General features: G+C 46.6%; 1 protein-coding gene across 1 annotated transcript in view; it reads left to right on the top strand.

Moving 5' to 3' along the window:
* Nucleotides 1-481: 481 nt before the first annotated feature.
* The window catches only part of LOC135567654 (uncharacterized), a 29752-nt gene continuing 2325 nt past the window's right edge, over nt 482-27908 (top strand). Inside the window, exons 1-21 of the mRNA XM_065014958.1 lie at nt 482-584; nt 2204-2245; nt 3262-3357; nt 3502-3693; nt 3859-4098; nt 4195-4338; nt 4435-4524; nt 4673-4816; nt 4961-5183; nt 5391-5433; nt 5511-5603; nt 5674-5716; nt 6062-6142; nt 9802-9845; nt 14873-14954; nt 15687-15789; nt 15938-16021; nt 16143-16198; nt 16999-17089; nt 24556-24662; nt 25362-25435. Coding sequence (XP_064871030.1) covers nt 482-584; nt 2204-2245; nt 3262-3357; nt 3502-3693; nt 3859-4098; nt 4195-4338; nt 4435-4524; nt 4673-4816; nt 4961-5183; nt 5391-5433; nt 5511-5603; nt 5674-5716; nt 6062-6142; nt 9802-9845; nt 14873-14954; nt 15687-15789; nt 15938-16021; nt 16143-16198; nt 16999-17089; nt 24556-24662; nt 25362-25435 — 2175 coding nt within the window. The remainder of the gene's footprint in view (nt 585-2203; nt 2246-3261; nt 3358-3501; nt 3694-3858; nt 4099-4194; nt 4339-4434; nt 4525-4672; nt 4817-4960; nt 5184-5390; nt 5434-5510; nt 5604-5673; nt 5717-6061; nt 6143-9801; nt 9846-14872; nt 14955-15686; nt 15790-15937; nt 16022-16142; nt 16199-16998; nt 17090-24555; nt 24663-25361; nt 25436-27908) is intronic.

Below are 27908 nucleotides of genomic sequence, written 5' to 3'. Positions count from 1 at the left end.
CAGAGCTAGAGCGGTGTTTGTCAGACCATGAGACATCTGCAATGAAAGGGTGCAGAGCTAGAGCGGTGTTTGTCAGACCATGAGACATCTGCAATGAAAGGGTGCAGAGCTAGAGCGGTGTTTGTCAGACCATGAGACATCTGCAATGAAAGGGTGCAGAGCTAGAGCGGTGTTTGTCAGACCATGAGACATCCTATGTAGCACTATGAAAAGTGGCAGAGCTAGAGCGGTGTTTGTCAGACCATGAGACATCCTATGTAGCACTATGAAAAGTGGCAGAGCTAGAGCGGTGTTTGTCAGACCATGAGACATCCTATGTAGCACTATGAAAAGTGGCAGAGCTAGAGCAGTGTTTGTCAGACCATGAGACATCCTATGTAGCACTATGAAAAGTGGCAGTGTTTGTCAGACCATGAGACGTCCTGGAAATCAGTCTTCTCACGAAAACGTCTGTAGCGTCCGAACGGTTTAACATACTATTATGACCCCCCTGTGGAAAGGGGAGATCGTCACGAACACGAAGGTGTGCTCCGTTTTACTCTACAACCCCCGCAACTGTCACGGGACTTGTCTGAAGGTAACCAGTACCGGTTTTAACGTTTTTTATTTATTTATATCTCCTAGATTTAGAACAGACAATTCAAAACCTTGTTTCTTATGATACATTATTTGACTGAACTTTTTGCTGTTGAGGAATGTGTTATTCAATGCATTTCTATCGGCTTTAGTAGTGAAAGCCAAAATCTATGTTATCAAATCAGTTTTCTATATCTTTTCTAATACCTAAAGGGGTCCTAAAATTCCAATTGAAATAGCTAAATGATCCATATGACCATCATAAAACATTTCCATATTTCAGCTAAGCAACCCCTTTCCCCCCAATGTCTTAGATTCTAAGGAATTAAATCTGTAGTAACTTTTTGGGCAACCTGAACAAATTCACGTAGAAATGAGAGTTGTAAATCCGTCATTCTCATTGAAAGTGGTATATCTGTTCTATGTGCACTATATACATTTTTTTAAACTAGTCAAGAGTTATTCTTATTTACAATGATGGCCTACTGAGGAACAGTGGGTTAACCGGCTTGATCAGGGGCAGAACGACAAATTTTCACCATGTCAGGTCAGGGATTTGATCCAGCAACCTTTCGGTTACTGGCACAATGCTCTAATCACTAGGCTGCCTGCTATTTCTTTGCTTCTGGTTCTTAAGTTTTGTTTTTGTGACTTTTACTTTTGGTTTTGTTTACCAGCTTTAAAGAGCTGAAAATACAATATTTGTTATTATGGAAAAGATAATACACATGAGTTTAAGTGGTACAATGATTCTCTACACTGTAGTTGCCAGCATCCCGGAGTCACCTCTTCACTATTGACGTTGAGACTGGTGTTTTGCGGGTACTATTTATTGAAGCTGCCAGTTGAGGACTTGTGAGGTATCTGTTTGTCAAACTAGACACTTTAATGTACTTGTCCTCTTGCTCAGTTGTGCACTGGGGCCTCCCGCTCCTCTTTCTATTCTGGTTAGAGCCAGTTTGAGCTGTTCTGTAAAGGGAGTGGTACACAGCGTTGTACGAGATCTTCAGTTTATTTGCAATTTCTCTCATGGAATAGCCTTCATTTCTCAGAACAAGAATAGACTGATGAGTTTCAGAAGAAAGTTCTTTGTTTCTGACCATTTTGAGCCTGTAATCGAACCCACAAATGCTGATGCTCCAGATACTCAACTAGTCTAAAGAAGACCGGACGTATTCCTTCTTTAGCACGTTATTCGTGTGAGACCCCCCAGGCTGGAGTGCTGCTGAGGCTGACTGATGCTGACAGGGTTCATCTGGGACTGGGCAGGGGAGAGAAGGAGGGGGAGGATGTACACAAACACACACACACATTGACACACACTTTCGTATTCAATTCTCAGCCATTAAAAGTGCATTTAGTACAGATAAAGACTCATTCTGGGTCCGGGAATCTGGCCCTTACTACTGCAGGCTGCCTGGTAGTGGCCTGCCAGACACAGGTGTCAGGATACTGAAACTGGGGCAGAGAGAGGTTCTAAAAACAGGGACAATAAACCACCTGCAAATCTAATCCCATTCCTTTTATCACGGCGCCATTCAGAGACACTTATCTCTCCAGGTAATGTGCTTATGAATTCCATTTCAGCCCCGAGATTTCATTGTTTACTGACTCCCGTGTGTTTCAGGCCGGGGAGCGCTGAAGGCCCGAGAACACTTGATGCGTGTCGGTAAAACTCATTAAGGCTTCGATGGGGGATGCAAAAAGCCTGCGAGGAACACGGAACGACCTGTCTCTTCCCCAAGGACACTGAGCGTCTTTTTGCGATTTGCTGCCATGTCTTATTTAATAGCCATTTTGTCCCTATTTGAGTCCTCATTAGTCGCTCATTACTCAGCTGATGTTAGAGGGGACGCCAACCTGCTCCCAGCATGCTGCACCGCATGTCTCTTGGCCTTTATGAGTGTGGCTGGTGTGCTGGACAATAGCTTCCTGAGGACAGAAGAGACAGTGGGGTACTAGACTTCACGCTTCGGGGTCCCTAGGCTCTCAGGTTAGAAATGGCTAGTGTAGACCTGTGATACTTGAACTGTTTCAGTGTTTTTAATGGTGATGAGTAGGCTAATGAGCCTTTGTTTTTATTTGTGTCAAATGTATTCATTTCTCTTTACGTCACTGATATTGACCATGGTGTGTAGTCCCTCATCGTTGGCTATATGACGAGGTTCTTGTCTGATTGTGTTGAGATACAGAGAGAGATATGATGTAGACAGATGGTCTTACTTCTCTACATGTGATTGATGGCTTTCAGGAGTACATGACCTCATCTACCTGGTGAAATGTTTATTTAGCATACCTCCCATCCTAGCTGTCTGCTTACGGCAATAATCCAGAAGGGAAACCGAATGGGCCGGGTGGGCCTGGCTAATGTTCCCATTGACAGGCTATGATGCAGGTTCACTGACAGGGTGGTGCTGAGTGTGAGGGGGAGTGGGGTGTGTGTGCGTGGGCCGGGTGGGCCTGGCTAATGTTCCCATTGACAGGCTATGATGCAGGTTCACTGACAGGGTGGTGCTGAGTGTGAGGGGGAGTGGGGTGTGTGTGCGTGCGTGCAAACCTTATATTTATTTGACACAGACAATTCTAATGAAACTCTCCACTCCTTACTCAGCTTTTCCTCCCTCTCTGTGTCAGTAGGTAAGGGTAATGTCCTGTATGACTCCCTGTCCCTCTCTGTGTCAGTAGGTAAGGGTAATGTCCTGTATGACTCCCAGCCCCTCTCTGTGTCAGTAGGTAAGGGTAATGTCCTGTATGACTCCCAGCCCCTCTCTGTGTCAGTAGGTAAGGGTAATGTCCTATATGACTCCCAGCCCCTCTCTGTGTCAGTAGGTAAGGGTAATGTCCTGTATGACTCCCAGCCCCTCTCTGTGTCAGTAGGTAAGGGTAATGTCCTGTGTGACTCCCAGCCCCTCTCTGTGTCAGTAGGTAAGGGTAATGTCCTGTGTGACTCCCAGCCCCTCTCTGTGTCAGTAGGTAAGGGTAATGTCCTGTGTGACTCCCAGCCCCTCTCTGTGTCAGTAGGTAAGGGTAATGTCCTGTGTGACTCCCAGCCCCTCTCTGTGTCAGTAGATAAGGGTAATGTCCTGTGTGACTCCCTGCCCCTCTCGGTGTCAGTAGGTAAGGGTAATGTCCTGTATGACTCCCAGCCCCTCTCGGTGTCAGTAGGTCCTGTATGACTCCCAGCCCTCTCTGTGTCAGTGGTACTAATGTCCTGCCCCCTCTCTGTGTCAGTAGGTAAGGGTAATGTCCTGTGTGACTCCCTGCCCCTCTCTGTGTCAGTAGGTAAGGGTAATGTCCTGTATGACTCCCAGCCCCTCTCTGTGTCAGTAGGTAAGGGTAATGTCCTGTGTGACTCCCAGCCCCTCTCTGTGTCAGTAGGTAAGGGTAATGTCCTGTGTGACTCCCAGCCCCTCTCTGTGTCAGTAGATAAGGGTAATGTCCTGTGTGACTCCCTGCCCCTCTCGGTGTCAGTAGGTAAGGGTAATGTCCTGTATGACTCCCAGCCCCTCTCGGTGTCAGTAGGTAAGGGTAATGTCCTGTATGACTCCCAGCCCCTCTCTGTGTCAGTAGGTAAGGGTAATGTCCTGTGTGACTCCCAGCCCCTCTCTGTGTCAGTAGGTAAGGGTAATGTCCTGTATGACTCCCAGCCCCTCTCTGTGTCAGTAGATAAGGGTAATGTCCTGTATGACTCCCTGCCCCTCTCGGTGTCAGTAGGTAAGGGTAATGTCCTGTATGACTCCCAGCCCCTCTCGGTGTCAGTAGGTAAGGGTAATGTCCTGTATGACTCCCAGCCCCTCTCTGTGTCAGTAGGTAAGGGTAATGTCCTGTATGACTCCCAGCCCCTCTCTGTGTCAGTAGGTAAGGGTAATGTCCTGTATGACTCCCAGCCCCTCTCTGTGTCAGTGGGTAAGGGTAATGTCCTGTATGACTCCCTGCCCCTCTGTGTCAGTAGGTAAGGGTAATGTCCTGTATGACTCCCAGCCCCTCTCTGTGTCAGTAGGTAAGGGTAATGTCCTGTATGACTCCCTGCCCCTCTCTGTGTCAGTAGGTAAGGGTAATGTCCTGTATGACTCCCTGCCCCTCTCTGTGTCAGTAGGTAAGGGTAATGTCCTGTATGACTCCCAGCCCCTCTCTGTGTCAGTAGATAAGGGTAATGTCCTGTATGACTCCCTGGCCCTCTCTGTGTCAGTAGATAAGGGTAATGTCCTGTATGACTCCCAGCCCCTCTCTGTGTCAGTAGGTAAGGGTAATGTCATGTATGACTCCCTGCTCCTCTCTGTGTCAGTAGGTAAGGGTAATGTCCTGCATGACTCCCTGCCTCTCTCTGTGTCAGTAGGTAAGGGTAATGTCATGTATGACTCCCTGCCCCTCTCTGTGTCAGTAGGTAAGGGTAATGTCCTGTGTGACTCCCTGCCCCTCTCTGTGTCAGTAGGTAAGGGTAATGTCCTGTATGACTCCCTGCTCCTCTCTGTGTCAGTAGGTAAGGGTAATGTCCTGTATGACTCCCTGCCCCCAGTGTGTCCAGTGTGCCATGCTGTGTTACCACCAGGTGAGCTACAGGAGCACATGGAGCAGGAGATGGGCAGACTGGCACAGTTACAAATCAGGTAGGCGTTTAGAACAGATCTGAGCAGGGGAATAGCAGACTGACACCGTTACAAATCACACACACACACACACACACACACACACAACAATAAAAACAAACAATAATAAACAACAAATAACAACACACAACACTAAACAACAATAAACAGTGTGAATATTGTAGTATTAGTTTCCTGACCCCCTTTAAGTGTTTCCTCTTTCAACAGTACTAATTCAGTGCAGAGGAACCATCCATTAGGAGCTACTAAGGTAAATAAGAACACACACACACACAAACACACACACACACATCTTTCTTTGACTCTGTCCCTGTCCTCTGTCCACAGACCCTCTCACTATCTCTGCACATTAAATGTGAGGGTGGGTCCCCCACCTCTCTCTCCTGCCCTCCTGAAGAGCCCCACACAGACAGATACCAGGTAGGTTCTTCACTACAAAGACACACACACACACTTCTTTGAAGGTTCTTCAACTCTCCTTTTTCCACAGACGTTTCTGCGTGTGAGGACAAACAGACATGCAAGACTGAATGGTATGTGTTCAGAAATACATACCATTTCAAAGACAGATCTGTTGTTTGTTCAGATGGGTGGGTTAGTTGGGTTATTGCTTTTGCATTGGAGTAATTGACTGTAAAATTATATTCAATAGCCTATTTACAGCTACGATATATTATGGAGGACATTTTCAAGGAAGGAATGAAAATGGGAGCTTCTATCCTCCCTCAACTGCATTGAAGATCATTCAAAATGATAAACTAGCCTGACTGTGACCCCTGTGACTCCTGTCACTGAGAGCACGGTACCTTTTGACCTAGCACCCACATGAGCAGAGGATCTACTAACCCTTGACCTTTAACCTCTTGATATGTTAACAGTCGATGATTGGTGCTACGCCAAACCCGCTCCTTTAAGTCCCCACAACAGAAGTCATCTAACCCCAGACTGCAAAAGAATTGGTAAGAGACACAAGACACTATATGGGCGACCTTGTACACCCCAATACTTATATTGAGTACTTTTCCACCCATTATCACAGACTACACTCACTGACTATTTAGTTTATACGTTATATATTTCAGGGAACAGATTTAGGAGGATGTTCTACCATAAAACCATCAATGAATTTGACACAAGATAAAATTATTTCATACCTTGTAGGTTGTAGTCTGCTGATAGTTCGCCGTATCTTACCTCTGTATCTTACCTCTGTATCTTACCTGTGCACAGCGTGTATCTTTCCTGTGTATCTTTCCTGTGTATCTTACCTGTGTATCTTACCTGTGTATCTTACCTCTGTATCTTACCTGTGCACAGCGTGTATCTTTCCTGTGTATCTTTCCTGTGTATCTTTCCTGTGTATCTTACCTGTGCACAGCGTGTGTGTATGTATCTTACCTTCGTATATTACCTGTGTATCTTACCTGTGTATCTTACCTGTGTATCTTTCCTGTGTATCTTACCTATGTATCTTACCTTTGCACATCGTGTATAACCTAGTAGCTACTCTTGTATCAGTGCTTTGTCCAGTAGCCAGTAGAGAAACATACCATTCCTCTTCCTCTATCTCTCCAGTGTGTGTTGTTTTTGTTGAGGAAACTACGCTCTCCTCTGTATGCAGTCAGGAAAAACACAGGCAGGATGCAGTCAGGAACAACACAGGCAGGATGCAGTCAGGAACAACACAGGCAGGATGCAGTCAGGAACAACACAGGTATTATGCAGTCAGGAACAACACAGGCAGGATGCAGTCAGGAACAACACAGGCAGGATGCAGTCAGGAACAACACAGGCAGGATGCAGTCAGGAACAACACAGGCAGGATGCAGTCAGGAACAACACAGGCAGGATGCAGTCAGGAACAACACAGGCAGGATGCAGTCAGGAACAACACAGGCAGGATGCAGTCAGGAACAACACAGGCAGGATGCAGTCAGGAACAACACAGGTATTATGCAGTCAGGAACAACACAGGTATTATGCAGTCAGGAACAACACAGGCAGGATGCAGTCAGGAACAACACAGGCAGGATGCAGTCAGGAACAACACAGGCAGGATGCAGTCAGGAACAACACAGGCAGGATGCAGTCAGGAACAACACAGGCAGGATGCAGTCAGGAACAACACAGGCAGGATGCAGTCAGGAACAACACAGGCAGGATGCAGTCAGGAACAACACAGGCAGGATGCAGTCAGGAACAACACAGGCAGGATGCAGTCAGGAACAACACAGGCAGGATGCAGTCAGGAACAACACAGGCAGGATGCAGTCAGGAACAACACAGGCAGGATGCAGTCAGGAACAACACAGGTATTATGCAGTCAGGAACAACACAGGTATTATGCAGTCAGGAACAACACAGGCAGGATGCAGTCAGGAACAACACAGGCAGGATGCAGTCAGGAACAACACAGGCAGGATGCAGTCAGGAACAACACAGGCAGGATGCAGTCAGGAACAACACAGGCAGGATGCAGTCAGGAACAACACAGGCAGGATGCAGTCAGGAACAACACAGGCAGGATGCAGTCAGGAACAACACAGGCAGGATGCAGACAGGAACAACACAGGCAGGATGCAGTCAGGAACAACACAGGCAGGATGCAGTCAGGAACAACACAGGCAGGATGCAGTCAGGAACAACACAGGCAGGATGCAGTCAGGAACAACACAGGCAGGATGCAGTCAGGAACAACACAGGCAAGATGCAGTCAGGAACAACACAGGCAGGATGCAGTCAGGAACAACACAGGCAGGATGCAGTCAGGAACAACACAGGCAGGATGCAGTCAGGAACAACACAGGCAGGATGCAGTCAGGAACAACACAGGCAGGATGCAGTCAGGAACAACACAGGCAGGATGCAGTCAGGAACAACACAGGCAGGATGCAGTCAGGAACAACACAGGCAGGATGCAGTCAGGAACAACACAGGCAGGATGCAGTCAGGAACAACACAGGCAGGATGCAGTCAGGAACAACACAGGCAGGATGCAGTCAGGAACAACACAGGCAGGATGCAGTCAGGAACAACACAGGCAGGATGCAGTCAGGAACAACACAGGCAGGTTGCAGTCAGGAACAACACAGGCAGGTTGCAGTCAGGAACAACACAGGCAGGTTGCAGTCAGGAACAACACAGGCAGGATGCAGTCAGGAACAACACAGGCAGGATGCAGTCAGGAACAACACAGGCAGGATGCAGTCAGGAACAACACAGGCAGGATGCAGTCAGGAACAACACAGGCAGGATGCAGTCAGGAACAACACAGGCAGGATGCAGTCAGGAACAACACAGGCATTATGCAGTCAGGAACAACACAGGCATTATGCAGTCAGGAACAACACAGGCAGTATGCAGTCAGGAACAACACAGGCAGTATGCAGTCAGGAACAACACAGGCAGGATGCAGTCAGGAACAACACAGGCAGGATGCAGTCAGGAACAACACAGGCAGGATGCAGTCAGGAACAACACAGGCAGGATGCAGTCAGGAACAACAACACAGGCATTATGCAGTCAGGAACAACAACACAGGCATTATGCAGTCAGGAACAACAACACAGGCATTATGCAGTCAGGAACAACAACACAGGCAGGATGCAGTCAGGAACAACAACACAGGCAGGATGCAGTCAGGAACAACAACACAGGCAGGATGCAGTCAGGAACAACAACACAGGCAGGATGCAGTCAGGAACAACACAGGCAGGATGCAGTCAGGAACAACACAGGCAGGATGCAGTCAGGAACAACACAGGCAGGTTGCAGTCAGGAACAACACAGGCAGGTTGCAGTCAGGAACAACACAGGCAGGTTGCAGTCAGATACAACACAGGCAGGATGCAGTCAAGAACAACGCAGGCAGGATGCAGTCAGGAACAACGCAGGCAGGATGCAGTCAGGAACAACGCAGGCAGGATGCAGTCAGGAACAACGCAGGCAGGATGCAGTCAGGAACAACGCAGGCAGGATGCAGTCAGGAACAACGCAGGCAGGATGCAGTCAGGAACAACGCAGGCATTATGCAGTCAGGAACAACGCAGGCAGGATGCAGTCAGGAACAACGCAGGCAGGATGCAGTCAGGAACAACGCAGGCAGTATGCAGTCAGGAACAACGCAGGCAGTATGCAGTCAGGAACAACACAGGCAGTATGCAGTCAGGAACAACGCAGGCAGTATGCAGTCAGGAACAACACAGGCAGGATGCAGTCAGGAACAACACAGGCAGGATGCAGTCAGGAACAACACAGGCAGGATGCAGTCAGGAACAAGATGAAAAGTTCACAGTTGGTGTTCTTCTGTGTTACGTTTGTTATTGTGTGTGTGTGTGTGTGCGGGCTTGTGTGTGTGTGTGCTTGTGTATGCATTCGTGTGTATTCCGGTCTGTTTTTATACACAGTAGCTAACAACTCTGTCACATTTACCCCCATTGTCACAAAGCAGAAGCAACATCCTTCAACTTTAACTCCTTCCTTTGGGTCTTACTGCATGGCTGTGTCTACACTACAGTACCATGTGTTGCTATTACCTAGCTATTACATAGCTCTACAGATATATTCTAGCTAACCCTCTCTGCTCCCTGTCTGTCTCTTTGTGTGGGTTCTCTTTCAGTCAGGATCGGCAAGCTGAAGAGGAGGAGTCCTTACGTGGGCCAGGTATGTTCCTAAATAGAAACTGCCGTTGTATTGTACATTTACATTTACATTTAAGTCATTTAGCAGACGCTCTTATCCAGAGCGACTTACAAATTGGTGCTTTCACCTTATGACATCCAGTGGAACAGCCACTTTACAATAGTGCATCTAGGTCTTTTAAGGGGGGAGGGGGAGAAGGATTACTTTATCCTATCCTAGGTATTCCTTAAAGAGGTGGGGTTTCAGGTGTCTCCGGAAGGTGGTGATTGACTCCGCTGTCCTGGCGTCGTGAGGGAGTTTGTTCCACCATTGGGGGGCCAGAGCAGCGAACAGTTTTGACTGGGCTGAGCGGGAACTGTACTTCCTCAGTGGTAGGGAGGCGAGCAGGCCAGAGGTGGATGAACGCAGTGCCCTTGTTTGGGTGTAGGGCCTGATCAGAGCCTGGAGGTAGTGAGGTGCCGTTCCCCTCACAGCTCCGTAGGCAAGCACCATGGTCTTGTAGTGGATGCGAGCTTCAACTGGAAGCCAGTGGAGAGAGCGGAGGAGCGGGGTGACGTGAGAGAACTTGGGAAGGTTGAACACCAGACGGGCTGCGGCGTTCTGGATGAGTTGTAGGGGTTTAATGGCACAGGCAGGGAGCCCAGCCAACAGCGAGTTGCAGTAATCCAGACGGGAGATGACAAGTGCCTGGATTAGGACCTGCGCCGCTTCCTGTGTGAGGCAGGGTCGTACTCTGCGGATGTTGTAGAGCATGAACCTACAGGAACGGGCCACCGCCTTGATGTTATTTGAGAACGACAGGGTGTTGTCCAGGATCACGCCAAGGTTCTTAGCGCTCTGGGACGAGGACACAATGGAGTTGTCAACCGTGATGGCGAGATCATGGAACGGGCAGTCCTTCCCCGGGAGGAAGAGCAGCTCCGTCTTGCCGAGGTTCAGCTTGAGGTGATGATCCGTCATCCACACTGATATGTCTGCCAGACATGCAGAGATGCGATTCGCCACCTGGTCGTCAGAAGGGGGAAAGGAGAAGATTAATTGTGTGTCGTCTGCATAGCAATGATAGGAGAGACCATGTGAGGTTATGACAGAGCCAAGTGACTTGGTGTATAGCGAGAATAGGAGAGGGCCTAGAACAGAGCCCTGGGGACACCAGTGGTGAGAGCACGTGGTGAGGAGACGGATTCTCGCCACGCCACCTGGTAGGAGCGACCTGTCAGGTAGGACGCAATCCAAGCGTGGGCCGCGCCGGAGATGCCCAACTCGGAGAGGGTGGAGAGGAGGATCTGATGGTTCACAGTATCGAAGGCAGCCGATAGGTCTAGAAGGATGAGAGCAGAGGAGAGAGAGTTAGCTTTAGCAGTGCGGAGCGCCTCTGTGATACAGAGAAGAGCAGTCTCAGTTGAATGACTAGTCTTGAAACCTGACTGATTTGGATCAAGAAGGTCATTCTGAGAGAGATAGCGGGAGAGCTGGCCAAGGACGGCACGTTCAAGAGTTTTGGAGAGAAAAGAAAGAAGGGATACTGGTCTGTAGTTGTTGACATCGGAGGGATCGAGTGTAGGTTTTTTCAGAAGGGTGCAACTCTCGCTCTCTTGAAGACGGGAGGGACGTAGCCAGCGGTCAGGGATGAGTTGATGAGCGAGGTGAGGTAAGGGAGAAGGTCACCGGAGATGGTCTGGAGAAGAGAGGAGGGGATAGGGTCAAGCGGGCAGGTTGTTGGGCGGCCGGCCGTCACAAGACGCGAGATGTCATCTGGAGAGAGAGGGAGAAAGAGGTCAGAGCACAGGGTAGGGCAGTGTGAGCAGAACCAGCGGTGTCGTTTGACTTAGCAAACGAGGATCGGATGTCGTCGACCTTCTTTTCAAAATGGTTGACGAAGTCATCTGCAGAGAGGGAGGAGGGGGGAGGGGGAGGAGGATTCAAGAGGGAGGAGAAGGTGGCAAAGAGCTTCCTAGGGTTAGAGGCAGATGCTTGGAATTTAGAGTGGTAGAAAGTGGCTTTAGCAGCAGAGACAGAGGAGGAAAATGTAGAGAGGAGGGAGTGAAAGGATGCCAGGTCTGCAGGGAGGCGAGTTTTCCTCCATTTCCGCTCGGCTGCCCGGAGCCCTGTTCTGTGAGCTCGCAATGAGTCGTCGAGCCACGGTGCGGGAGGGGAGGACCGAGCCGGCCTGGAGGATAGGGGACATAGAGAGTCAAAGGATGCAGAAAGGGAGGAGAGGAGGGTTGAGGAGGCAGAATCAGGAGATAGGTTGGAGAAGGTTTGAGCAGAGGGAAGAGATGATAGGATGGAAGAGGAGAGAGTAGCGGGGAGAGAGAGCGAAGGTTGGGACGGCGCGATACCATCCGAGTAGGGGCAGTGTGGGAAGTGTTGGATGAGAGCGAGAGGGAAAAGGATACAAGGTAGTGGTCGGAGACTTGGAGGGAGTTGCAATGAGGTTAGTGGAGGAACAGCATCTAGTAAAGATGAGGTCGAGCGTATTGCCTGCCTTGTGAGTAGGGGGGAAGGTGAGAGGGTGAGGTCAAAAGAGGAGAGGAGTGGAAAGAAGGAGGCAGAGAGGAATGAGTCAAAGGTAGACGTGGGGAGGTTAAAGTCGCCCAGAACTGTGAGAGGTGAGCCGTCCTCAGGAAAGGAGCTTATCAAGGCATCAAGCTCATTGATGAACTCTCAGAGGGAACCTGGAGGGCGATAAATGATAAGGATGTTAAGCTTGAAAGGGCTGGTAACTGTGACAGCATGGAATTCAAAGGAGGCGATAGACAGATGGGTAAGGGGAGAAAGAGAGAATGACCACTTGGGAGAGATGAGGATCCCGGTGCCACCACCCCGCTGACCAGAAGCTCTCGGGTGTGCGAGAGCACGTGGGCGGACAAAGAGAGAGCAGTAGGAGTAGCGGTGTTGTCTGTGGTGATCCATGTTTCCGTCAGAGCCAAGAAGTCGAGGGACTGGAGGGAGACATAGGCTGAGATGAACTCTGCCTTGTTGGCCGCAGATCGGCAGTTCCAGAGGCTACCGGAGACCTGGAACTCCACGTGGGTCGTGCGCGCTGGGACCACCAGATTAGGTGGCTGCGGCCATGCGGTGTGGAGCGTTTGTATGGTCTGTGCAGAGAGGAGAGAACAGGGATAGACAGACACATAGTTGACAGGCTAGAGAAGAGGCTACGCTAATGCAGAGGAGATTGGAATGACAGGTGGACTACACGTCTCGAATGTTCAGAAAGTTAAGCTTACGTAGCAAGAATCTAATTGACTAAAATGATTAAAATGATAGAGTACTGCTGGGGTAGGCTAGCTGCGTTGTTGACACTACCCTAATCAAGTCGTACCGTTGAGTGTGAAGTTTCTACAATGCTGCTTATCGGGAGCTAGCTGGCTAGCTAGCAGTGTTGGTTACGTTACGTTGCGTTAGGAGAACGACAATAGCTGGCTAGCTAACCTAGAAAATCGCTCTAGACTACACAATTATCTTTGAAACAAAGACGGCTATGTAGCTAGCTATGTAGCTAGCTGCGATCAAACAAATCACGCCGTTGGGACTGTAATGAAATGAAGTGAAAAAGTGATACTACCTGTGGAGCGACGCGGAATGCGACCGGAATGCGAAAGTTCTATTCAGTAGACGTTGGCTGGCTATTGGCTAGCTAGGAGTGTCTCCTACGTTAAGGACGACAAAATAGCTGGCTAGCTAACCTCGGTGAATTAAGATAATCACTCTAAGACTACACACTCTAAACTACACAATTATCTTGGATACGAAGACAGCAAAGACAACTATGTAGCTATCTAATACTACACTAATCAAGTCGTTCGGTTGAGTGTGATAGTTACTACAGTGCTACGGTAGCCGGGGAACGTATGCTAGCTGGCTAGCTGCTAGGCAGATAGGAGGGCGACGAAATACGATAATAACGCAATTATCACTCTAAGACTCCACACTCTAAGCTACACAATTATCTTGGATACGAAGACAGCAAAGACAACTATGTAGCTAGCTATGTAGCTAGCTAACACTACACTAATCAAGTCGTTCAGTTGAGTGTGATAGTTACTACAGTGCTCCGGTAGCCGGTGAACGTATGCTAGCTGGCTAGCTGCTAGGCAGATAGGAGGGCGACGAAATACGATAATAACGCAATTATCACTCTAAGACTCCACACTCTAAGCTACACAATTATCTTGGATACGAAGACAGCAAAGACAACTATGTAGCTAACTATGTAGCTAGCTAACACTACACTAATCAAGACGTTCAGTTGAGTGTGATAGTACTACAGTGCTACGGTAGACGGTGAACGTGTTGGACAGATAGGAGACGACGAAATACGATAATTACGCAATTATCTTCGATACAACGACGACTATGTAGCTAGCTAAGAGGAAATTGCTAAGATTAGACAAATCAGACCGTTGTACTATAATGAAATGTAATGAAATGTAATGAAAAAGTTATACAACCTGCAGACCGAAGCGCGGATGCGACCAGATGTACTGTAGACGACAGCAAGCCTAGCTATTCCTCATACTGTATACTGTACTGGATGTCTTAGAGAGAGTGATGATGGATAGAGCAGGTGGATTGGTCTGGAAACAGGGCTACTGAAATAATCAGAGGTTAACAGCATGTTGTGGCCACCTGTGATTAAACTCCTGGTATTGTTTTCTGCCCATTAGGCTCAGTGTGTTCATGTGGAGAGGGCCTGCTTTTACAGGTTACCGTACCTCAGGTTACCGTACGTACCTCAGGTTACCGTACGTACCTCAGGATACCGTACCTCAGGTTACCGTACCTCAGGTTACCGTACCTCAGGATACCGTACCTCAGGATACCGTACATCAGGTTACCGTACCTCAGGTTACAGTACCTTAGGTTACCGTACCTTAGGTTACCGTACCTCAGGATACCGTACATCAGGTTACTGTACCTCAGGTTACGCCTCGGAGATACATTAACAACCAAGGGCTATAAGATATGTATTTACATAGAAAAGTGTGTGTGTGCACGTGGCTGTATGGCTTCATCCTGCCTGTGTCTGTGTGTGTTTTCAGGACATTTTGTTGGACCTGGGGGGGGAGGAGTGGGGTGAGCGGAGGAGAATACGGATGACATCCATACTGGGAGGGTGTGAAGGTAAAACACATCCCCCGTACCAGACCCTCTGACTGGGTCTTGGATCTGGTGCAGTGGGGTGGATAATGTGACTGAGTGGCAGTTACAAAGGCCTTGAACTTAACACAGTATACTCTATTAGCCTACCTATAAGGCTGTTTTGCTTTCTCTTACCAACAGCAAAGCTCTACCTTGATTATATGGGTTGCTGATAGGGTTATACATTTCTTGTAACTTTCCCAAAATGCTCAGGTATTCCAGAAATCTTATTCTCTTCCAACCAGGATGTCTGGAAAATCTGGGAATTTGGAGAAAGTTAAGGGAATTTTTCAACCTTTGAAAAGGAGACATATTGTACATGTCAAGCCAAACATTGACAATGAGTGACAATGAGTTGGCTTGACAGCATAGGTGACACGAATCACTCCACACATTTGGAAGTGTCACCTTTCAATGGCCTCAGATTAGCAAAAAAAAGTCTCACCTCTCAAAGGCCTTAAACATCTGCCCTTAACACTCGATAGTCAGTTAACACTGCCCACTATGTGAGAATGTTCTAGGTGAGAATGAAGATATAGGGAGAGTGAAGGTATAGGGAGAGTGAAGGTATAGGGAGAGTGAAGGTATGGGGAGAGTGAAGGTATGGGGAGAGTGAAGGTATATTGAAAGTGAAGATATGGGGAGAGTGAAGGTATATTGAAAGTGAAGATATATTGAATGAATATAAGTCACAGAGTGTTATGACGTCCTCAGGGTCGGTGTTTGTGAGCAGCAGCACGTCTAAGGAAAGCCGTGGTGACCGTGCCGCTGACCTGGACGTGGATGGAGATGACACTCTGCAGTATGGAAGAGTACAGTATCCTTTAAAACATATCAGATTTTATAAGATCTAATCATGAATCCTATGTTTTCCACATCATTGTAAGGATCCACCAATATGGCAGTACTATATAATTGTACATGGTTGCATGCAGTCCTTATGTTTCCTTAACATGGTGATCCAGATGTATGGAGGCAGACATCCCCTGTTCAGGGAAGGATCCTGGGGTGGTGGAGGAGAGGGAAGCACTGAGGGGGGCGGTTTTAAAGTACGCACCACACCCTGTAGTCCCATGGCCTGTTTCTGTGTTCCATCACTACACAACAAATCGTCATGCCTGTGTGGTTAGCAATGTCTGCATTAACTGTGTCATTGGTTTTGTTTCTCAGTGGTGGTACACTGTCCAACAGAGTAACTCTGGAACATTCCAAATGGACAAATGAGGGTGAGAACAGCTACTGAGTTTTAATTAATTAATATTTAGTACCTATAATATATTTTTTGGAGTGCTTATATTTGTCCAATCTCATGTACATGTGTGTATTAATACTCAGGTGTGAATTGGAAATGTGTTTTTTTTTTGCATATCCCAACTCTCCCTGTGACACCTTGAGACACCCTACAACAGGGGTTCCCAAACTTTTTCCCTCAAGGCATTGGGGAACATCCCGCGCCCCACGTCTATTTCTATAGTCACAAGCACTGTTCATGACAAAAATGGTTCACACCTCTCTTGTTGGCGACAGACTGTTTTGCAGATTTAAAGCTTATTTCCTGCAATTCTATGCATTTTTGTCATGGGGTGCAGATACAATTTTGCAATTTTGAAGCACATTTTCTTGCAAATCTATACATTTTGCCATGTCTAATGTTTATTCATGTCATATTTGAGTGACTCAAACATTACAACAAAATCTAAGGCTAACGAACTTAGCTAAAGAAACATAAACTGACTTCGACTATTTGATCTGGACATTTCTGACAAGTTATACATAGTTCTCTGATGATACACTACCCACATTTTGAAATGACACCTTGTGCATTCTACGATTACAACTTTGAAGAGTAAGTTGAAAGCCAGACTGAGTGCCCTACGACGTCCTTGTCAGCTCGGGGATTCAAACCAGCAACCTTTTGGTTATTTGTCCAATGCTCCAACCGCTAGGCTACCTGCCGCCATACTTCATTAATTGGATTTTAAGAGTGGATGTCCTGATCTAAAATTATAGTCCTCTTTTGCTACAGGAAGTCCATCAACTAGCAACGGAGAGAGCAACAAACTGGATAACAGCATAGCCTCCCTACACAGGACCTGTAAACATAGTGACATTGATATGTAAGTTCTGAATTAAATGTCAAGTGTCAGCTGTTAAAATGTTCTACATTACCATTGACTTCATGATACTGTAAACCTTTCCAAAAATATAATTAAAAATGTGTTTTTGCATATTATTCCTCTTAATCAAACAGTTTTTTTTTACATGGACATTGGATACATTGGATATAATATACTGTAAGACAAGTACTGGAAACAATGGAAAACTCTTGGAAACCAGGCCTGGTACTCATAACTGACTTTGAAAACGTTTTTGATAACGTATGACTGGAATTTATATATAATGCCTCGAATATTTCAATTTTGGAGAATCAATGGGTTAAAGTTAAGTATAGTAACCCTGGGTGTAAAATACTAAATAATGAATACATCTCAGAAAGTATTAAACTGTCAAGAGGAGTAAAACAAGGTTGTCCACTATCGGCATATCTATTTATTATTGCCATCTAAATGTTAGCTGTTACAATTAGATCCAACATTAATATCAAGGGGCTAGAAATCCAGGGATTAAAAACAAAGGTGTCATTGGACGCTGATGATTCATGTTTTCTTTAAATCCACTATTTGGATCCCTCCACAGCCTCATGGAGGATCTAGATCCTTTTTCTAACTTCTGGATTACAACCAAATGAAGTGTACTACTTACTATATTACGTATTGGATCATAAAAAAAATACATATTTTACATAACCGTGTAGTTTACCAATGAAATGTTCTGACGATGATGTGGACATACTCAGTATTCAGTATTCATATCCCGGAAGAAAGAAAGGATCTCACTACTGTAAATGTGAATAGAAAGTTTGCAAAAATAGAGAAGATCTTTCTAACATTGAAAGGAAAATGCCTGTCTATTTGTGAAAAAAATTGCCCTGATTAACTCTTTAGTCATATCCCAGTTTACCTATTTGCTTACGGCCATGCCTACACCTAGCAACCTGTTTTTTAAAATTCTATGAGCAACAATTATTCAATTTTATTTGGAACGGCAAGCCAGACAAAATTTAATGGGCCTATTCATATAATGAAGATGAATTCGGAGGGCAGAAATGATTTAATATTAAAGCATTAAACCTCTTACTAAAGGCTTCAGTCATACAAAAGTTATACTTAAATCCAAACTAATTATCTAGCAGATTAATAAGAATGTCTCACACCATATTCAAGAATGGTCTTTTTCCCTTTATTCAGATTACTACCTCTCACTTTTGGTGATTTGAAAATGAAATCATCTCCAAAATATTTATTTATTTTTAACACATGCCATAGAAAGTTGGTTGCAGTTTCAATTTTAATCCAACAGAAAAGACAGAACAAATAATACAACAAATATTATGGTTAAAGTCAAATATACTAATTGATAAAAAAAATATGTATTTGGGGGAAAAAAAAAAAGTATAATCTTTGTAAATGATATCATAAATATGACTGGTGGAGTTACATCACACATTCAGCTAACAAAAATATATGGAAATGTCTGCTCTACCCAAAATTACAACCAACAGCATTACTGCAAAAATGGAAGATGCAAGTGGAAGGGGGAAAAAGTAAGGAACTCGTATGTCGGCCCTGCATTAAAGACCAAAATTGTTTAAAGAAATTTGTGATGAATAAAAAAGTATCCCGGTTTCATGTAAGGACCAACACATTTACATCTGTGCCATATAGATTGCAAAAAAGTTGGGAAGAGATTTCTCAACTAATTCCATGGCACCTGGCACTGATTCCATGGCACCTGGCACAGATTCCATGGCACCTGGCACTAATTCCATGGCACCTGGCACTGATTCCATGGCACCAGGCACTGATTCCATGGCACCAGGCACCGGCACCAGGCACCGATTCCATGGCACCAGGCACCGATTCCATGGCACCAGGCACCGATTCCATGGCACCAGGCACCGATTCCATGGCACCAGGCACCGATTCCATGGCACCAGGCACCGATTCCATGGCACCAGGCACCGATTCCATGGCACCAGGCACCGATTCCATGGCACCTGGCACCGATTCCATGGCACCTGGCACTGATTCCATGGCACCTGGCACTGATTCCATGGCACATGGTTTATGTACTGATATGTAAAACAACGCCAGATTCAAAACGTAGATGTTTTCAATTAAAATGATTATACAAAATTCTTGCAACCAGTAGAATGTTATATATTATGGGGGATACAACCATCCTGCTCTGCAGATTTTGCTGCAAAGAGACAGAATCATTAGAGAATTTGTTTGGGGACTGTCCATATGTAGCTTTTTTTGGTCGCAGGTCCAGCAATGGCTGAAGAATTGCAAAATGCACTGCTGGGTGATTTGAAATGTCATAGTCAATCAATAAAATAATAATACTTTAAGAAAATGTTGTATCTTTAATTTACAATCTGTAGAAACTATGAGAATGGAAAGGTTCAGAACTTTTGTGAAACAGCACAGTTAAAAAATATATGTACAAATGAATGGTGTTAAGAGATTGATGGGAGGGTTTGAGTGGAGCTGAAGGGTAGGACTAAAAACAACAAAATAAAATAAGATCAATTTTTTTTGTCACATGCACCGAATACATCAGCTGTAGAAAAAATAGCTTTTTCTTGCAACTCTGCCTAGAAGGCCAGCATCCCAGAGTTTTGAGGGTACTATTTAATGAAGCTGTCACGTTCTGACCTTTATTCCCTTTGTTTTGTCTTTATTTAGTGTGGTCAGGGTGTGAGTTGGGGTGGGAAGTCTGTTTGTTTTTCTATGTTTGGTTTCTGTTTCGGCATAGTGTGGTTCTCAATCAGAGGCAGGTGTCGTTAGTTGTCTCTGATTGAGAATCATACTTAGGTAGCCTGGGTTTCACTGTTGGTTTGTGGGTGTTTGTTTCCGTGTGTGTGTTTGTCGCCACACGGTACTGTTTCGGTTGTTGTAGATTTCACGTTATTGTTTATTGTTTTTGTACGAGTGTTCATTTGTCTGTATTAAAAACATTATGGACACTTACCACGCTGCATCTTGGTCCGATCTTTACTCCTCTTCAGACGAAAAGGAGATCTGCCGTTACAGAAACACCCACCAACCAAGGACCAAGTAGGGTGGTAACAGGCAGCAGCAGCGGCAGCAGGAGAGGCAGCGATACTTAGAGAAATGGACTTGGGATGAGATTTTGGACGGCAAAGGATGGGAACAGCCAGGGGAGTATCGCCGCCCCAAAGCAGAGCTGGAGGCAGCGAAATCAGAGAGGCAGCATTATGAGGAGCTAGCACGGCAGAGCGGCTGGAAGCCCGAGAGGCAGCTCCAAACATTTATTGGGGGTTGGCACATGGGGAGTGTGGCGAAGCCAGGTAGGAGACCTGCGCCAACTTCACGTGCTTACCGGAGAGCGAGAGGGACCGGGCAGGTACCGTGTTATGCGGTGGAGCGCACAGTTTCCCCAGTGCGTGTGCATAGCCCGGTGCGGTACATTCCAGCTCCTCGTATCGGCCGGGCTAGAGTGGGCATCGAGCCAGGTGCCATGAAGCCGGCTCTACACATCTGGTCTCCAGGGCGTCTCCTTGTGCCGGCGTACATGGCACCAGCCTTACGCATGGTGTCCCCGGTTCTCCAGGACAGCCCAGTGCGGGCTATTCCACCTCGCCGCACTGGCCTAGCTACCGGGAGCATTCAACCAGGTAAGGTTGGGCAGGCTCGGTGCTCAAGAGCTCCAGTGCGCCTGCACGGTCCGGTCTATCCAGTGCCACCTCCACGCACCAGCCCTCCGGTGGCAGCCCCCCACACCAGGCTGTCTCTTTGTCTTCTGCCTACAGGTGCTCCTGCCTGTCCAGCGCTACCAGAGCCTTCCTCCTGCCCAGCGCCGCCAGAGTCTCCCGTCTGTCCTGAGCCGGAGTCTCCCGTCTGTCCTGAGCCGGGAGCCTCCCGTCTGTCCTGAGCCGCCGGAGCCTCCCGTCTGTCCTGAGCCGCCGGAGCCTCCCGTCTGTCCTGAGCCGCCGGAGCCTCCCTGTCTGTCTGAGCCGGGAGCCTCCCGTCTGTCCTGAGAGCCGGAGCCTCCCGCCTGTCCTGAGCCGGAGCCTCCCCGTCTGTCCTGAGCCGAGCCGCCCGTCTGTCCTGAGCCGCCAGAGCCGCCCGTCTGTTTTATTGCTTCTTTAACCAGTACAACAGATTTCAGCTGTGCTAACATAATGGCAAAAGGGTTTTCTAATGATCAATTAGCCTTTAAAATGATAAACTTGGATTAGCTAACACAACATGCCATTGGAACACAGGAGTGATGGTTGCTAACAATGGGCCTCTGGTACACCTATGTAAATATTCCATAAAAAATCTGCTGTCTCCACCTACAATAGTCATTTACAACATTAACAATGTCTACATTGTATTTCTGATCAATTTTATGTTATTTTAATCGACAAAAAAATTAACTTTTCTTTCAAAAACGAGGACATTTCTAAGTGACCCCAAACTTTTGAATGGTAGTATATATATACAGTGCTTTCGGTAAATATTGAGACCCCTTAACCATTTTCCACATTTTGTTACAGTTCAGGTCCATCCTGTTACCGTTGATCAACCTTGAAATGTTTCTACAACTTGATTGGAGTCCACCTGTGGTAAATTCATTTGATTGGACATGATTTGGAAAGGCACAAACCTGTCCATATAAGGTCCTACGGTTGACAGTGCATGTCAGAGCAAAAACCAAGCCATGAGGTCGAAGGAATTGTCTGTAGAGCTTCGAGACAGGATTGTGTCGAGGCACAGATCTGGGGAAGGGTACCAAAAAATGTCTGCAGCATAGAAGGTCCCCAAGAACACAGGGGGCTCCATCATTCTTAAATGGAAGAAGTTTGGAAACACCAAGACTCTTCCTAGAGCTGGCTGCCCGGCCAAACTGAGCAATCGGGGGAGAAGGGCCTTGGTCAGGGAGCTGACCAAGAACCCGATTGTTACTATGACGGAGCTCCAGAGTTCCTCTGTGAAGATGGGAGAGCCTTCCAGATGGACAACCATCTCTGCAGCACTCCACCAATCAGGCCTTCATGGTAGAGTTCCCAGACGGAAGCCACTCCTCAGTAAAAGGCACATGACAGCCGGCTTGGTGTTTGCCAAAAGGCACCTAAACGACTCCCAGACCATGTAAAACAAGATTTTCTGGTCTGATGAAACCAAGATTGAACTCTTTGGCTTGAATGCCAAGCATCACATCTGGAGGAAACCTGGCACCACCCCTATGGTGAAGCATGGTGGTGTCAGCATCATGCTGTGGGGATGATTTTCGGTGGCAGGGAGACTAGTCAGGATCGAGGGAAAGATGAACGGAACAAAGTACACAGAGTTCCTTGATGAAAACCTGCTCCAGAGCGCTCAGGACCTCAGACTGGGGCAAAGGTTCACCTTCCAACAGGACAACAACCCTAAGCACACAGCCAAGACAATGCCGGAGTGGCTTCGGACAAGTCTCTGAGTGTCCTTGAGTGGCCCAGCCAGAGTCCAGACTTGAACCCGACGAGCATCTCTGGAGAGACCTGAAAATGGCTGTGCAGCGACGCTCCCCATCCAACCTGAAAGAGCTTGAGAAGATCTGCAGAGAAGAATGGAAGAAACTCCCCAAATACAGGTGTGCCAAGCTTGTAGTGTCATACACAAGAAGATTTGAGGTTGTAATCGCTGCCAAAGGTGCTTCAACAAGGTACTGAGTAAAGGGTCTGAATATTTATGTTAATCTGATATTTCAGTTTACATTTTTTATAAATTTGCACAAATTTATAGAAACCTGTTTTTGCTTTGTCATTATGGGGTATTACGTGTAGATTAATGAAGAAAAATAAAACTATTTAATCCATTTTAGAATAAGGCTATAACTTAACAGAACGTGGAAAAAGTCAAGGGGTCTGAATACTTTCTGAATGCACTCTATATATATATATATTTACAAAAAAGCTCAGCTATATATTCATTTTAATTATGTGACCTAGGTCTCTTTTGCATATGTGTCCTGTATATGCAACATAGTTTGTGTATAATGTGTATATTATCATGGAAGCACACGTAAGACATCACAAATCACCCAGCAAAACAGTTATAATCCTCCAAAAGAAGTCCCCAATCAATACTTTAAATTGCCGTAACGGCACCAGAACATCAAGATTAAAATGTATTTAGAACTTCAATATCCAGCAATATCCTGAATTAAAACTCAAATCAGATTTTCCTAGCACGGTGGAGACCCTGGAAACCTCAAGAGTTAACCAATGAACGAGTTAGGCATAAGTCCTGCTCAACTCAGACAGGACGACTCTTTATGCCTGTGGTGTGCCTGTGGTGTGCCTGTGGTGAGCCTGTGGTGTGGCTGCGGTGTGCCTGTAGTGAGCCTGTAGTGAGCCTGGTGTGCCTGTAGTGAGCCTGTGGTGTGCCTGTGGTGTGGCTGTGGTGAGCCTGTGGTGTGCCTGCGGTGAGCCTGTGGTGTGGCTGCGGTGTGCCTGTAGTGAGCCTGTGGTGAGCCTGTAGTGAGCCTGTAGTGAGCCTGCGGTGTGCCTGCGGTGAGCCTGTGGTGAGCCTGTGGTGTGCCTGTGGTGAGCCTGTGGTGAGCCTGTGGTGAGCCTGCGGTGTGCCTGCGGTGAGCCTGTGGTGTGGATGCGGTGTGGATGCGGTGTGCCTGTGGTGAGCCTGTAGTGAGCCTGTGGTGTGGCTGCGGTGAGCCTGTAGTGAGCCTGTGGTGTGGCTGCGGTGAGCCTGTAGTGAGCCTGTGGTGTGGCTGAGGTGTGCCTGTGGTGAGCCTGTGGTGTGGCTGCGGTTTGCCTGTGGTGAGCCTGTAGTGAGCCTGTGGCATGGCTGCGGTGAGCCTGTGGTGTGCCTGTGGTGAGCCTGTAGTGTGCCTGTGGTGAGCCTGTGGTGAGCCTGTGGTGTGCCTGTGGTGAGCCTGTAGTGAGCCTGTGGTGTGGCTGCGGTGTGCCTGTGGTGTGCCTGTGGTGAGCCTGTGGTGTGGCTGTGGTGTGCCTGTGGTGAGCCTGTAGTGAGCCTGTGGTGTGGCTGCGGTGTGCCTGTGGTGAGCCTGCGGTGTGCCTGCGGTGTGCCTGTGGTGAGCCTGTGGTGTGGCTGCGGTGTGCCTGTGGTGAGCCTGTAGTGAGCCTGTGATGTGGCTGCGGTGTGCCTGTGGTGTGCCTGTGGTGAGCCTGTAGTGAGCCTGTGGTGAGCCTGTAGTGAGCCTGTGGTGTGGCTGCGGTGTGCCTGTGGTGAGCCTGTGGTGTGCCTGTGGTGAGCCTGTGGTGTGTGGGGTTACTTGCCCTCCACTCTCTCAGCTCACCTTCCTCTTCCAATGATGAATGAGACAGTGGATGCTGCCTATGTGACTGCAGTTAAATGTCATGCTCCATGTCCATGTTGGCCAACAAATCATTTAATCTGTCTTTGATTTTTGATTAACTCTCTGGCATCTTCTTCTCCTGTCCCCCTCACTCCCCTCCTCTGTGTGTGTGTGTGGTGCATATGTTCAGGGTCTCTGAGCTGACGACGTTGGATTCACTAAGAAGTCGTATACGGGACCTAGAGAAGCAGCTGTCCAGAGGAGACAGACACAGCTGTCTTATCTGTAGGGTGAGGAGTATAGCCTGAGTCCCAGTCTGTTTGTGTTGTCATGCCAACTCCTTTTCATTGTTTACCTTGACAATGAGCAATGGAGTTGGGAAGAGCTCTAACAGGTCTGGTACCGGGCTAGTGAGTAGATCGTTGCACAGGAATCAAGCTAATTCAATAGAAATACTGAAGTGTATCCTTTAAGAATTTTACATTATGTATCCAGAGTGTCTTGCAGTAGAGAGTGGACACATACTCCTGTGCTGGTCCCCCATGGAATCAAACCCACAACCCTGGTGTTGCAAGTGCCATGCCGTACCAGTTGAGCCACACAGAACCTTTCATTCAACCTATCGATAAGCATAGTTGTGAATAGTTTAATTTCAGTATGGGTAAAACGGAGCCCCAAAGCAAACAAATAGAAACATTTTGAACATTTGTTTAAATCTGGCCTGTTGCTGAATGTCCCACAGCTAGGTATCATAGGTCTCCTAGGTCCTTGTCTCACCTATCCTCCTCCAGCTGCACTGACACAGCAGATACAGGCACTTAGCACCATCTAGTGACAACACTCTTTCATGCAATCGATACATTTAACACACAACTGTGTGTTGCTGCATGAGGCCCTATAATGTCATCCATACGGGTCGTTTTTAATTTTCTACATCTTCTGTCTCCATCCCCCCCTCTAACTCTCTCCCCCACCTCTCTTTCTCTCTCTCTGTAGGACACTTACACAACACCCTCACCTCCATCCAGTGCTGGCATGCCCACTGTGAGGAGTGTTGGCTCCGCACTCTGGTAAGATGTTTGTCAAATAATGCTATAAAGCTATAATACACATGACTCTATTGTATTTTATCACGTTAACCCTGCTTTCTTCCTACATTTCAGGGATAATAAAGTTTGATTGATTGTTACAGCCCATTAGATTTTTTTCATACAACACAATGTAATGTGCACAAATTTCATACAGATGTTTGTTGAGCCCAAAGCAGTCTCAAATTGCAGTGTTTATGTTCTAGGGGCTAAGAAGCTGTGTCCACAATGTAACACCATCACTTCTCCTGGGGACCTGAGACAGGTATTTTTGTGACTGGGCAGGGCCAGAGAAGCACAGACCCCTGAGGGGGCAGGACCTCTGAAGTATTAACCTTTGACCTTTGAAGGGGACATAAGGACAGCTGGCCTGTCAGAGATTACCCTTGTCTTTGCACCTTAACCTGTCCTCTAAACCCCCCTCCCAAACCACGTATGGGGCCACCCCATGACAAAATGGCACCCATGACTGGGTATTGCACAATGATTAGTCTTCATGTCATTTGACCTTTTAGGTTTGACATTTGACCTTTGCTTTGCCCACCTAGATAGCATTCATTTGTATCAAGCTCACCTCATCATTTAGTGAGCCATTTCTAAGAGGAGGACTCTGTGGCCACACCTACTCAGTCAAGGGTTTTTCTTGATTTTTACTATTTTCTACATTGTAGAATAATAGTGAAGACATCAAAACAATGAAATTACACATATGGAATCATGTAGTAAACAAACAATTGTTAAACAAATCAAAATATATTTTATATTTGAGATTCTTCGAAGTAGCCAACCTTTGCCTTGATGACAGCTTTGCACACTCTTGGCATTCCTTCAACCAGCTTCTTGAGGTAGTCACCTGGAATGCATTTCAATTAACATGTGTGCCTTGTTAAAAGTTAATTTGTGGAATTTCTTTCCTTCTTAATGCGTTTGAGCCAATCAATTGTGTTGTGACAAGGTACGGGTGGTGTACAGAAAATAGCCCTATTTGGTAAAATACCAAGTCCATATTATGGCAAGAACAGCTCAAATAAGCAATAGAAACGACAGTCCATCATTACTTCAAGACATGAAGGTCATCAATCCGGAAAATGCCAAGAACTTAGAACATTTCTTCAAGTGCAGTCGCCAAAACCATCAAGCGCTATGATGAAACTGGCTCATGAGGACCGCCACAGGAAAGGAAGACGAGAGTTACTCTACTACAGAGGATACGTTCATTAGAGGTACCAGCCTCAGAAATCGCAGCCCAAATAAATGCTCAAGTAACAGACACATCTCAACATCAACTATTCAGAGGATACTACATGCATCAGGCCTTCATTGTCGAATTGCTGCAAGAAACCACAACTAAAGGACACAAATAAGAAGAGGAGACTTGCTTGGGCCAAGAAACATGAGCAAAGGACATTAGACCGGTGGAAATCTGTCTGATGTCCAAATTTGAGATTTTGCTTCCAACCGCCGTGTCTTTGTGAGACGAGTAGGTGAACGGATGATCTCTGCATGTGTAATTCCCACCATGAAGCATGGAGGAGGAGGTGTGATTGTGTAGGGGAGCTTTGCTGGTGACACTGTCTGTGATTTATTTAGAATTCAAGGCATACTTAACCAGCATGGCTACCACAGGATTCTGCAGCGATACGCCATCCCATCTGGTTTGCGCTTAGTAGGACTCTCATTTGCTTTTTCAATAGGACAATGATCCAACACACCTCCAGGCTGTGTAAGGGCTATTTGACCAAGAAGGAGAGTGATGGAGTGCTGCATCACATGACCTGGCCTCCACAATCACCCAACCTCAACCCAATAGAGATTGTTTGGGATGAGTTGGACCGCGGAGTGAAGGAAAAGCAGCCAACAAGTGCTCAGCATATGTGGGAATTCCTTCAAGACTGTTGGAAAAGTATTCCAGGTGAAGCTGGTTGAGAGAATGCCAAGAGGGTGCAAAGCTGTCATCAAGGCAAAGGCTGGTTACTTTGAAGAATCTAAAATATATTTAGATTTGTTTAACACTTTTTTGGTTACTACATGATTCCATATGTGTTATTTCATAGTTTTGATGTCTTCACTATTATTTTACAATGTAGAATATAGTAAAAAATAAAGAAAACCATTGATTGAGTAGGTGTGTCCAAACTTTTGACTGGTGCTGTATGTGAAATAGATTAACACTGCCATTGTGTTTACAGTCATGTTTTTTATGAAGTCATGGTTTTAGTTAGTTAGTTAGTTAGGAAGTTAGTTAGGAAGTGTGAACATAACAATTGTAATAATTTGAGATTAATGATTTTGTGTTTGTCATTGAGGTTGTGTTTCTTTGTACTGGCGTACAAAGTGTAATTAGTAAATGTTACAAAAATAAAATCAGGTTTTTAATGATGTTGGTTATTGCATTAATACATAAAAACATACAGGTACATGCACTGTAGATATCATCGAAGATGCAATGTGTGTA

This window comes from Oncorhynchus nerka, unplaced genomic scaffold (genome assembly GCF_034236695.1).
Source record: "Oncorhynchus nerka isolate Pitt River unplaced genomic scaffold, Oner_Uvic_2.0 unplaced_scaffold_1880, whole genome shotgun sequence".
Taxonomy (NCBI): domain Eukaryota; kingdom Metazoa; phylum Chordata; class Actinopteri; order Salmoniformes; family Salmonidae; genus Oncorhynchus; species Oncorhynchus nerka.
Note: the sequence above shows the minus strand (reverse complement) of the source record. Positions and strands in the feature narration are given on the sequence as shown.